The following is a 13,627-nucleotide window of genomic DNA, read 5'->3' as shown; positions in this document are numbered from 1 at the left end:
CATGCTCGTAAAATGATTTATATATATTGGTGCTTACCAAGACTATATATTTCTTGTTCTGAAGTAAGTATGGGTCTTCTCGAAATTGCATGTATAGATCTGCTGTAGTGGGACTGCATGCATATCTGCTGACCTCACAAGACCTGTAATGCAAGTATTGAAACATGAGGGAGACTACGTTTAAGATGACTTCCCTGCTTAGTTTAGAAGAAGCATATCGGCCTCAAGCGGGAATGGAAATCAAACCAGAAGTAGATAAAAATCAGGTAGCAACTGAATGTGCCAAAAACAAAAGAAAGACTATAAGGTGAAGGATCAGATGAGAAGGCAAGAAATCTGGAAAATGCATAAATGTAGTTGCAGGTATAAAAAAAAACACTTGTAACACCCTCAAGTTGATCAGGATCGAATGCAGGAATGGTTAAGGAGAGGTGAATTTAAACTAAAAGATAAAAGGTAAATATTGGCGTCCCATGATAGTAGACTATGTACACGTCCATTGAACATGTGGGAAAAGGAAACAAATGCAGGTTTTGTAAAACAGAATGGGAAGCAGTCACACATCTTGTTGCTGGTTGTGATATACTAATGGCAGAAGGACTGTATACTGAAAGATATAACAATGTGGCAAGACTGTTGCTGTGGGGGCTATGCAAACATAATATTGAAGTAGCTGAAGAGCACTGGAAACATGAGCTACAAAGCACCCCAGAAAATGTTTATATCACATGGTATCATACATTACCAACAGTTCATAAAGTAGATGCAAGAAAACCAGATACAGTAGTCCATAAAAAGAAGACAAAATTAGCATTGATTATTGAAATAGTTACATCTAGTGATTACATTGTCTTGTATACATAGAGACACAAAGATATAATACACCAGGATTTGCAGGCAGAAATGAGGGCAATGTGGAAGAAAGATAACCAGACAGTTCCACTAATAGTAAGAGCAATGGGTCTTTTAAAAAGAATTTACAATCGTACTTAAATATGTTACTAATACATATAACTCCATACGAATTGCAGGAGGAGTCATTACTGGGCATATTGCAGGTGCTGCAAAAAGCACTTCTGGCTAACATCAAAGATTGAAACCATACTAATTTCATGAACTTTAGTCATACTTTGACTTAGGAATGGGGTCCATTCCCGTCATGGGATTAGAAACCCAAAACAGTTGGAGAAATGATTTAAAAAAAAAAAAAAAAAAGGTGTTGTCCAAAGACTCTTCTATTCGTCCACCCAACAAAGAATCTTAGGCTATGGATAGACTGGGAAAGCAGGCATATACTTCATTTCCTATGCTATACAAATCATGAACTGTACTGTTCATATGACAAGGTTCCAGAGGGATCTTGTTCAACAAGCGTTATCCACTCTTTAGAACCCCAATATGAGAGAATCACAAAAGCATCTTCAATTTACCCTGTTGGCGATATCTGATATCACTAACCTCTCCATGCGATGTGCCTGTTGTATATTGCGGTGGATGGAACAGCAAGAGCTGACTGAGTGGGTATTGCTATGAGGTGCAACATGAAGCTGCATCTGTGTGATTTTTATAGACAATTGAAGGCATTCTTCACTAATGCCCCATTCAAAGGAACCACCTTGGTTGGTTCCACAGTGAAAGAAAGGATACAGAACATTGAGCAGGATGGCAACTCTCTGTGAGGTAAAATGAATTTCTAGGTTCTTGTGCACTTTTAATAGGAACCAAAAGGTGTCTTGTTCACTGTGGTTTTATAAGTCTAGGCAGCAATAAAACTCCTTTTCTGAAAGAGGTGGCCAATGCAGAGGATGCCACTGCAGTGGACACAGGCCAGGGAGGTCCACAAAAACAGGGTTTCCCTAGACTCTTTTTGGATAGGCACCAGCAAACTCCCTGAAGGTTTTCACAACTCTTCTATTCTGGGGGGTAGTCATAGGGATACATATTCCTCTACCCTCTTTCATGGTTTACCATCACGAGATAAGTGGGTAATGGGGATCATTTATATATTTGTCTGTTTTTGTTGACTGGGAAAGTCCAACTGGGCAGAGCTCATTTTAGCAGAGTTCCAGGGAGAAAAGTTCCATCACCGTACATTTATATTAGGAAGTGAATTTCAGGCAGCTCTCAAAGTTATATTCCTCAGTAAAAAAAAAAAAAAACACACAAGCAACTGTATACAGTAAAGTACTTAAAGTAACTATTATAAGTCTATACAATTCTTGTAGCTCTAAAGTCTTGCAGGAAATAAAGGGGTTGATGCAATATTAACCCTTCTAGAGAAAGTTTATTATGCTTACATTTCAGTAAATAAAGGTTTGCAAGGAGTTCACGACACATAATGAAATAAGTTATAAAATAAAGTAGGAAGGGAAATTTTTGTATTGTATAGGTTTGTAAAAAGTTTGAGATGTATGATGAAGTAAGTATAAAATGTGTAGGAGGGGGAAGGAGAGATATTAGTATTGTATAGGAAGATAGTGATAAAAGCTTGTGACTGAGAGAGCATGGTATAGGATTAGTTCTGTTTAAGCTTGCCTGTTTTCTAGGTTGGTGTGCCTAGAAAGCTTATAACTTGGGGTATACACAGTATGCATGAGAGGGATAGAACAGTGGATGGGAGGCAGTTAGAAAAAGGAAAAGAAAAGTGTTTAACTGGGTGAAGAGGTTGTATTAATTTGAAGTGTAGTAGGGAAAGTTGTTAGGGGTGTAATAATTCAAGTAGAGGAGGGCAAAAAGATGTTCTAAACAAAAAGAAATTTGTGTTTTCACTAGAGGTCTCAACCTGGTGATGAACATGACCAGGACTCTGTTGGGGTATTGTATGAGCTGAATTTTATAACTTGGGAGTTGTAGTAATTTTTACTTGTGTAGGAATGGTGTTCTAGAGCTTGGAGATGTAGCAGGAGTGTAGCAAGTCCCCCAATAAATTATTTGCATTAGTAGTTTTTAGTAGAAATTTAACACCAGAACCTGGTCCCTTGTGGGGATTTCCAGAGGTTATCTGATTGCATTTTTGGAAATCCCCCCCTTCCCTTCATACTCCATTACTGGATGCCTCATCCAATCAGGCTAAAGCTGCTTTGCAAGAGGTTTGTTCTCTTCTACAAAAGTACCATCCAGGAGATACCACCAGACTGGACTGGACCAAGGTTTTACTCCAATTTATTTTTGGTTCCAAGGCAAACAAAGGACCTCCATTCCATGTTGGACCCAAGTTTCTTAAACAATTGCATCAGAGAGGCCCACTTTCATACAGTTTCAGTGCAGTCAATTCTTCCATGTCTTTAGAAGAATGAATTGATGTGATCTATAGATCTCCAGGATACTTAAATTAATATAAAATAGAAGGAGGAGTCCAGGAGATACTTGAGCTTCCGATTAGGAGTCCGTCATTACCAATTCAGAGCCCTGCCTTTCAGTGTCACCTCTGCCCCCAGAGTTTTCACAAAATGCGTAGCAGTAGTAGCAGCTCATCTGCATCTTCAGGGATGCAACATTTTCCCATATTTGATTGACCGCTCTTGTCTGCGTCTTTAAATGGAGTCTGTTCTACAAACAAGGGATTGTCCACTTCAGCTTTCTGCTTCACGAGGCATTTGTCTGTCGGTTTGGACGTCCCCAGTCTCCTTCACAAAGTTTTTTTTCCTTGGTTGCCATTTAGACATGGCGGTAACAAAGACCTCTCTTCCACAGGTCACAATTGCCTTCCCTGAAGGCTGAAATACAAAAGCTTCTGAAGTTTAATTGTTCTCTATCATGGCTAATTTTAAGAGTTTTGGGCCTCATGGCATCATCAGTTCTGATGGTACAGTTTGCTCATTACTGTATGAGAATTCTACAATGGTTACTCCAGTTTTAATGGTCTCATAGTATGATTCCCTGTCTTTACCCATCAGACTAGTTCATTTGTTGCAGAAGTCATCTAAAGTAGTGTCTTCACTGTCCTCTGATACATGCAGACATACCCTTTCAAGTTTCCTCTCCAGTAGCAAGGGTGACCATAGATTCAAACAAACTCTTTTGTTTGGTGGGGAGGGCATTATAAGGGGAGAAGGTCTGAGGTTTTTGGTCCAGATTAGAGGCTTGTCTTCGTATAAACATCCTGGAGATGAAGACTGTTTTCCTTGTGTTGTGGGAACTTCAGGACCACCTTCCTCTGGAAGCGATAAATATACAGTTGGACAATGACAGCAGTCTGGTACTTAAGCAAGGGAAGACCAAATCTTATCTGCTTTGTTACGAGGCTGTGAAAGCAGGGCAGTAGGGAATGGTCTTGTCAATTTTTGACTGCAACACACATTTGCAGAAATTTCAACAATGTTTCAGACATGTTCAGCAGGAATCTCTTCTTGCCACACGAATGGTCCCTGAATCCAGCAGTTACAGAAAAAAATTTAAATCACTGGGGAAAATCGTGCTGCTATCGTTTGAGTCTCCCCAGAGCACCAAATGCAGCAGGCACTTTGCCATTCTCCCTTAGCAGGGACAAGAACCCCAGGGATGCTCTGTCCTCCCCATATTACTGTATGCCTATCCCCTGATTCCGTTCATGACCATCTTAATTCAGAAAGCCACTCAGTGCAAGGCAGTAGTCATCCTCATAGTTTCTTTTTGGCCCAGATAGATGTGGTTCCCTTCCTTAAAACTTTACCAGGAGGAGTCCCCTTGGCTTCTCGATCCACCGCTGGATCTCTTTACTTACCTCTCTGGACAGACTCACCTGGACATTTCCAACCAGAAACCAACTGCATTGTTTCTCCATTTCCAGTGATGGCACTGGCTGCATCTCTTCCTACCGAAGGCTTCCCAGCAAGTCTATTCATAGTGTATTGCATTTAATAAAAAAAGATTTGTTTTATGGGATGAATCTGAGAACATAGAACCCTTTTCAGCTTCAATTTCAGATGTATTGTTTCCGGTCTGTTTTATTTTTGTGGGGCTCCAGTTTCTCTGCTTTCAAGGTACAGCTAGTGTTTTTTTCCTCCTTTCACATAGGTTTTCAGAACTCTTCTCTAGCTTTGCATAGATTATGTAAAGCCTTTTTTAAAAAGTACTTTTCAGCTATTACCTCCCATCAAGGATCCTTCTCCTCCATGGAATTTGAACCTTGTGATGGAAGCTCTTGCAAAACCTCCCTTTGAACCAGCAACTTAGACTGATTTAAAATTTTTGTCCTGGAAAACTATCTTTTTTGTGGCCATCACCTCAGCTAGAGGATTTCAGAGTTCCATGCCTTGTCTGTGGTTCCTCCTTGCATTGTTTTCCAGAAGGATAGGGTTAGCTTTAGTACTCAAAGCCTTCTTTGTTCCAAAAGTGGCTTCAGAGACCAACATTTCAAAGCCTACACTACTACTATTCTTTCTGAATTACTAAAACAAAGGAGTACATTTTACACACACATTAGATGTACACAGACAACTTTATTTTTGTCTTCACAGAAGAACTTTCAGGAAGTATGAACAATTCTTTATTTCCTTTGCACAAAACAAACTGAGAGAGAAATTATCCAAGATGTCCTTGTTTTGATAGTTATCGGTTTCCTTCATTTACACATCTCACCATAAAACCTTGCCCCAAAAGCCTTGAAATAGCTATATTAGAGCTGTGACAACTTCTGCAGCTTTCTTCAGATTTCTTTCCTTGGATGACATTTGCCAAGGTGCATCTGCATCTTCATTACATGCCTTTGTTAAGCACTACAAAGTTGGACAATGTGTAGAGCCAGAGCTTCCTGTGGAGCTTCCAACCTGAAAGGTCTCATATCGTGAGGCCACCCTGGAATTCTGTAGCTGGGGATTTTGATGTATATATATATGATTAGATGGACTGGATACTTATCATAATGCTAAATACTTTTGTCCTAGTCTGCCAGATACAACAACCTGCCCAACTTCCCCCTTGTAATTTGTAAGACCTTAACATCTTTCTTGTATCAAAGGTGATGCAAACTCACTTAGGATTAGCCGCCAGACTCTGGCTGAGTTAGGGGGAGCCGGGCATTATGGGATTGAAAAGGTTGGAAAAGTTCAAGGCTGGAGCATTAAATCAGTCAGATCAGATCCAAGTGGGTCTCAAGGACCCATATGTTGTATCAGATGAACTGGGATGGTAAGTACACCTTTCATTTCTTTCCTCTGTCTATGCGAGTTTTGTCTGGGTACTGTAATGGCCTTTCATTTCCCAGAGACCTGTTCAGTTGGCTGTTTTGAATTCTGTATGCATACATCTTTTTCTTTTGTCCTCAAATAAAGGTTTGATAAGATCAGAGGTCCATTACCAAATATCAAAAGTTTAGAGATGACAGTGCAGAATCATCTTATTTAAGAGACTGCAGGATTCAGTATAGGATTTGAAGTTTAAACCCAGTTTCTGTGGTTTGAATCATCCCTCTTATTATAAACAAGGATGTTAAGTTGTCTATCTCGCCTTCATTCTTGCTGGATGGGTTCGGAGCCGATCCTCGGCTCTGACTCGGCCACTCTAAAAGCTCGAGAGCTAGTTCCACCGGCTCGAGGCTCCCCTATATCCCACAATGTTAGGCAGTAACTCCTCAGATCTCATTTGCTGCTATAGCTATCGAGGTGCTCTTCAACCGGCTCGTCAGGTTAGTTGTTTCTAACTAAACTTTTAAAAAAATTAGACCCCTTTGAGTTATTTTTCCTGTATTTAAAACCCTTTTAGGTAGTTTCTTACCATCCCCTTCAAGTTCCCCACCGTTTTTCCAAGAACTTTTAGAGTTCTTTCCTTAAACTGTTAGGCCTCATCTCTCCCTTCCTAATAGTTGGGAGTGTTTGGGTTTTTTCTGAGGAAATTAATTTATTTAATTTAGTTTAATTTAGTTTATTTTACTTTAAGGGTAATCTGTGTGTGTGTGACTTGAGTGATTACTCTACTTTTCTTAGCATGTCTAAGGAATCTAAGGTCTCAGGCTTTAAGAGGGTGTGACTCGTGCTGTCAGAAGATGTCTCTGACAGACTGTCACACTTCTTGTGTATACTGCCTGGGACCTTTGCACCTGCAGGACTCGTGTGCTGTTTGCCATGGCTTCAGCCCTAGAGTCCTGCAGGAGCGTAAAAGTAAGCTCATTCTAAGGGGCTTATTGAAGCCTGAGGGTCCCCCGACTCAATACTCGGGGAAACCCTCAAAGCCTCCCAGACCTTTGGCTCCGGTCTCTGAGTCGTCTTCTGGGGCTCCGAAGGCTGTTCGAACATCGGCTCCGGCCGGAGCCGATGACTCTCGAACTCATGTCCCTACTATTTCCTCGGCTCCGGCCGGAGCCGAGGAAGACATCGGTGAGTCGGCTCCGATCAAATTGTCGGAACCGACCTCCAGAAAAAGGTCCCGGTCACCGTCTTATCGGCTCCGTTCATTCGGCTCCAGCATCACCATTGCTGTCTGAACAAAGCCATAGATCTCACTCCTCTGTCGTCGAGACTATCAGATCATGACCTTCAGAGGGTAGTGAGTCGACTTCTCAAGTCCGAGGCACTGGCCCAGATGCTTCAAAGTCCGACTCAACAGTCGAGGGCTAATCCCATCACTCAGAATGTTCCTCCTCTGACTCTTTTGAGTTCGGAGCCGGGGCGGCTCGGACCCGAGACTGTGGTGGTGTCGGAACCGATACCGTTGTCTTCGGTGCCGTCGTCTGCTCCGATGTCTTCCTTGGAAGAATCTCTGCGCCGGACTTCCCTCGTTGGCTCCAAGGGGGTGAGTGGCATCGGACCCTTGTCCGACCCCGCTCTCCCTCTCGGTGTTTCGGCGCTGGTGAGTTTGGCTCCGACATCGGCCTCGGAGCCATCACTGTCGGTGCCGGGGGAGGTTTTCAGCTTTTCGGAGCGGAGACCTCTGGCTCTGCCTGATAGGGGTGCCTTCGAGGTCATGAGGAGCGTGTTATAACCTGGTTCAACTCCACAGTCGGCTCAGTCTTCCCCTCCCTCCACGGTGCCTCTGGTGATTTCTGCTCACTCTCTCATCCCGGATTGTAGAGAGCCAGCCCCTCAAGTATCCCCAGTGAGGATCTCCTCCTCTTCCGAGGCCTCTCCTGACCTGGTAGGAGAGCCCCCTAGGAAGAGGCAGTGTAAGAGGAAGCACATTGACTCCCCTGAGTCTGTCACCTCTGACACTGATTTAGAGGATTCTGAAGGTTCCCCTCGTTCCCCCTCTGAAGATGTCTCCTTTGCAGACATCCTCGAAATCTTAAAACAGTGGGGGAATTGGCCAGCCCTTAACCTTTCAGAGGATGAATCGGTGTATCTTGAAGCGTTTGGCTCTCGCCCTTCCATCTCCTGGGTGTCCCCTCCCTTTGACCCCCTTATGCAAGTGGTGGCAAAGAAGGCCTGGACGGCTCCTGACTCAGTGGAACCCACCCCCAAGGAGACCATCAAAATTTATCACTGCCCCCAAGGACAAAGAATTTTTAACCAAAGGCATCTCTGTTGATGCTATGGTGGTGGTTGCGGCCACCAAGAAGGAGTTAGCTGATCCTTCGGTGCCTGTTCATCCTCCTAACAAGGAGTCTAGGACTATGGACAGGTACGGGAAGCGGATGTTCTCGTCAGTGACCTTTACTATGCGCTCGCTGAATTACCTGTGTCATTTCACTCGTCTTCAGAGGGATTTGCTCAAGGAAGCGAGCGAAATGTTAAAGGACCCAACAGCTGCGGGTTTTCAGGATAGGATGAACTCTCAGCTGGCGACCCTTAATTATATAACTAACTCCTCCATGCGCCTCCTTTCATATGCGGCGGATGGAGCGAGTAGAGCGGCAGGTACAGGTGTGGCTTTACGTCTGCATGCCTGGATGCGGCTATATAACTTTGCGGACCCTTTCAAGGCGTCCTTCACTAACTCCCCTTTTGATGGATCATCCCTCTTTGGTCCTCAAGTGAAGGAAACCCTGACTAGGTGCGAGACTGATGGCAAAACTCTCTCTGCTGTCGAAGTCCGTTTTTCTGCTGCTCCTAGGCCTTACCCCAAAGGCCAGAAAGGTGGAAAGATGTGGTTCCGCAAACAATCTCAGGGAGATTTGCCTGACGCACAGAGTCGGTTCCCCTCTAGAGGCAGAGGGGGGAACGATAATGGTAGACGCCGTCCTAGAGGCAGAGGGGGAACGCAGAATCAAGGCAGTCGAGAAACCCTTTCCGACAAGCCCTTTCAGCATCCCTGAGGTGTTGCCCGACTGGCCACCTTCGGAGGCAGTCGGGGGAAGATTAACTCTGTACCCAGAAGCCTGGCTATCCCTAACTCAAGACAAGTGGGTACAGTCTATCATTTCCGAAGGCTACAGAATACCATTCTTTCTCATTCCAAACCAATCCAAAAAATCCCTTCCAGACGTTCCACCCAGTCAAAGGGAGCAAGCAGCACTAGAAATTTCAAAGCTGCTTGCAAAAAGAGCCATTCAACCAGTTCCAGCAGACCAACAAGGATCCAGAATCTACTCCAAATTCTTTTTGGTTCCAAAGAAAACAGGGGACTGGAGACCCATTTTGGATCTCAGCAACTTGAACAAGTTTGTCAAGAAAACAAAGTTCCGGATGGTCACGCTGCAGTCCATTCTACCCCTTTTGGGGGCGGGACAACTGGATGTGCTCAATAGATCTCCGGGATGCGTACTATCACATCAAAATGAGTCGACGGTCCAGGAGATTCCTCCACTTCAAGCTGGGAACCAGTCATTTCCAATTCAGGGCCCTGCCCTTTGGACTCACTACAGCCCCCCCGAGTGTTTACCAAATGCATGGCAGTGGTCGCCTCTCATCTGAGATGACAAGGATTCCAAGTGTTTCCGTATTTAGACGACTGGCTCCTTACAGCCCCCACCAAGCAACTTTTGCTTCTTGCCAGAGACTACACTTTTCACACATGTCAAACACTAGGCATTTCAATAAATTACGAGAAGTCTATCTTGTCGCCTTGTCGTGTTATTACCTTCATAGGTGCAAATCTAGACAGTCAACATGTCAGCCAGACTCACAGCAGAGAATAGCAGACATACACAGACAGGTCTCTCTTGTCTTGCAGAGCAACAAAGTCAAAGCCAGATTGATCCTGAAGGTCCTAGGGATAATGGCGGCGGCCATCCCTCTTCTACCATTAGCTCTCTTCCATATGAGAATCTTACAATGGATGCTCTTCACACAATGGTCTTTCCAACGACTTCCAATGTCCCATCCTATTCGGATAACACAATCGTGCAAGAATCATCTCTGTTGGTGGATCACATCTCCCCAGTTCTTCCTAGGGAGACCTTTCGTCCCTTCCCCTCTGGTTGCTACAGTGACAACGGACGCCTCCCTGATCGGGTGGGGGGGGCATTACTAGGGCAGGACGGTCCAAGGCATGTGGCAACCTTTCGAGTGCCACTTGCACATAAATGTCCTAGAGATGAGAGCAGTGCTTCTAGCGTTGCAAGCCTTACAAGACTCTCTTCCCAAAGGAACTATAGCAATTCAGACAGACAATATGTCTGTACTGTGGTACATTAACAAACAAGGCGGAACCAGATCTTACCCCCTATGTCGAGAGGCACTCAGACTGTGGCAATGGGTGATTTCCTCTCAGCGGTTTCTGTTAGCAACCCACATTCCCGGGAAGTCCAATGTGATTGCGGACAAATTGAGCAGAGCTATTCTCATGCCTCACGAGTGGTCTCTGAAGAATTCAGTGTTGGAGAAAGTTTTTCGAAGGTGGGGCCGGCCTTGCTGTGACCTTTTCGCTACTCCCCAAAACAGCAAGTTCGACAATTTTTTCACTCTGTTTCCCCAACCAGGCCACCCCAGCAGAGACGCTCTAGTACACGATTGGCCCTGGGGACTTCTGTATGCTTTTCCTCCCTTCCCACTGATATCTCAACTAATACAGAAAGCCATCGCTCAGAAAGCTTCCATGATCCTCAATGCCCCTTGCTGTTCTCGACAGGTTTGGTTCCCATTTCTCCACCGTTCTGTTGGAGCAACCTTGGCATCTGGACCCAGTTCCAGACCTCTTGACCCATCAGTCGGGTCAGTTGCACCACTCCCTTCCTTCTCTGAACCTCACACCGTGGTTCCTCCAATTCCAACTCTAGCCAGGCTTCCTCTAATATCTCACTCAGTTCGAGATATTTTGATAGCCTGTCATTAATCTTCCACTCGGAAGATTTATCCTAGTAAGTGGAAACGTTTTTCCTGTTGGGCGCAGTCAAAGGATATAGATCCTTACACTGCTTCCATTCAATCAGTTTTAGACTTTCTAGCCAAACTTTTCCACTCAGGTTCGTCTCCGTCTACCATCAAAGTTCAATTGGCAGCAATATCGAACTTTCATGTTGGAGTCTCAGAGTCCTCCATTATGTCTCTCAAACTCTGCAAAGCCTTTATAAAGGGAGTTTTTCTCCTCAAGCCACCTATCAGGGATCCTCCTCCTCAATGGGATCTCAACTTGGTTCTAGCGTCCTTAATTCTTCCCCCCTTTGAACCTGCGGCTTCATGTTCAATGAAGTTACTGTCTTGGAAAACACTCTTTTTAGTAGCTATCACTTCAGCTAGAAGAGTCTCTGAACTCCATGCTCTGTGTAGTCGACCCCCTTATCTTTTGTTTCATAAGGATAGGGTGTCCTTGCGTACTAACCCGTCCTTTTTGCCTAAGGTAGCTTCACCGGCAAATTTGAATCAAACCATTGATCTTCCTGTGTTCTTCCCTAATTATTCGAACAGGTCAGAACAAAAATTACATTGCTTAGACGTTCATCGCCAACTTAGGTACTATTTAGACAGGACCAAACAATTCATGAAGTCTGATCAACTGTTTGTTTCTTATGCAGAAGGTAGAATGGGCCTTCCAGTTTCTAAAGTGTCTCTCTCTAGATGCCTTACTTCGTTGATTACCCTTGTGTATGAGATCAGACATCAACAGTTGCCATCCAAACCCAGGGCTCATTCAACTAGAGCTTTAGCCACATCTATAGCTTTCCAAGATAGGCTGCCTATTGATTAGATTTGTTCTGCAGCTACTTGGGCTTCTCCCCATACCTTCATTTCTCATTATAAGTTGGACTTGGCCTCTAGGGACCGAGCCAACTTTGGTTCCACTGTAGTCTGTTCCAATAGGCCACCCGGGACAAGGTGCTAGGGACGCGGTCCCATCCAGCAAGAATGAAGGCGAGATAGACAACTTAACATTTAGAAGTTATGTACCTACCATAACGTTCCATGTTAGTTGTCTTCTTCTCGCCTTCTTTCTTGCGTCCCACCCTCCTTCCTCCTAGTTTTGTTCCTTTTATGGAATTTCCTTGCTGGGCTTAGCTTTCAAACGAGATCTGAGGAGTTACCGCCTAGCATTGTGGGATATAGGGGAGCCTCGAGCCGGTGGAACTAGCTCTCGAGCTTTTAGAGTGGCCGAGTCGGAGCCGAGGATCGGCTCCGAACCCATCCAGCAAGAAAGAAGGCGAGAAGAAGACAACTAGCATGGAACGTTATGGTAGGTACATAACTTCTAGTTATGAGGTTACTCTGTGTACTTGTATGTGAAAACATCTCAGCTGATACCTGCCACCAGGTGTCTTGTTTCTTTAATACTGTAGATACTATTCTGTGTAATTTGCACTTAGTATCTTTTTCGTGGCCAGTTTCTGGAGTTTGTTACTGTTTACTGGACTGGGGTTGAGCTGTAGATTATCATAGGCCTTTAATCTTTCTACAAGCACATTCCAGTGAATGGGTTCCTTCATATTGAACATAAAATGCATAACTTGGTGGCAGAAGTAACATTATATTAAGAGGAATGCTACAAAATCCATTCACTGTTTTTGTGATACAGTAGTGGTTAAAAGTTATATCTGTAAAGTTATAAGAAAGTAGATGCAGTGGCTGTATGTGAAAGCATCAATTTGTGTATTTCTTAACCATGTTATATATACACTTTTTTTACTCAAAACGTTTTGGTGCTCTTGTTAATTGCTGCAAAGTGTGCATTACTTCATGATGCTTCATGTACTCGTTTTCTGTCTTTTAACTTGGTCTGCCACATAATCTTTCTGTTGCACTCCACTACAGCAGATCAGTATTTAACTTTTATAAGTGGCATCATCTTTTAAGGCCTAGAGGACAGCTGCACCATGGAGTGTGGTAATAATAATAATAGACAAAAGGCATATTTCAGAAGCAATTTTAGGAAGAAAAATGGTATTAGTGGTGAAGTCAAAATAAATGATGTTCCTTTAGCTAAATGCTGTTATACTTTTGTATAAATCTAGTAAGACTTTAATTTTTAGCCCAGCATCTCAGCTGGTGGAAAAAATGTTCAGTATGTTGGAAGTATTGTATTTTTCCTGGCACTAGCTTTCCTGGCTGCTATAAATTTTAAATTCCAACAGCAGTGATGATTATCTGTAATGCAGATTTAGCAGGGTAAGTTGAAATTGTTTTCAGTGATATATTTAATGGTATGTCTAAGCCCTAGCACCCAAGTTCTTCACTGTTCTGTCTCTTGATTTCTTTCTTTCTTTCTTCCTTCCTTTTTTTCTCCCTACTTTCACTGACAGCTGACAAAAAGGTTTTCAGGTGTTTGAAGCAGGAACTTAGGCAAGTAGCTCTTCACATTGAAGGTATTGCATCCAGGGATGCTGCAAAAAGAAAAATTTTTTTTA

General features: G+C 43.6%; 2 protein-coding genes across 2 annotated transcripts in view; one reads left to right on the top strand and one right to left on the bottom strand.

The window, feature by feature from the left end:
- LOC122801140 (serine/threonine-protein kinase LATS1-like) overlaps positions 1-13,581 on the top strand; it is a 195,857-nt gene extending 182,276 nt beyond the window's left edge. The window contains exon 3 of the mRNA XM_044070686.1: positions 13,523-13,581. Within this exon, the coding sequence (XP_043926621.1) occupies positions 13,523-13,549 (27 nt within the window). The 3' untranslated portion in view covers positions 13,550-13,581. The remainder of the gene's footprint in view (positions 1-13,522) is intronic.
- LATS1 (large tumor suppressor kinase 1) overlaps positions 1-13,627 on the bottom strand; it is a 450,454-nt gene that overhangs the window by 196,072 nt on the left and 240,755 nt on the right. The window lies entirely within an intron of this gene.

This window comes from Protopterus annectens, chromosome 1.part0, assembly GCF_019279795.1.
Source record: "Protopterus annectens isolate FY-2018-M chromosome 1.part0, PAN1.0, whole genome shotgun sequence".
Taxonomy (NCBI): domain Eukaryota; kingdom Metazoa; phylum Chordata; order Ceratodontiformes; family Protopteridae; genus Protopterus; species Protopterus annectens.
The sequence above is the reverse complement of the archived record's forward strand: the minus strand, read 5'-3'. Positions and strand labels throughout refer to the sequence as shown.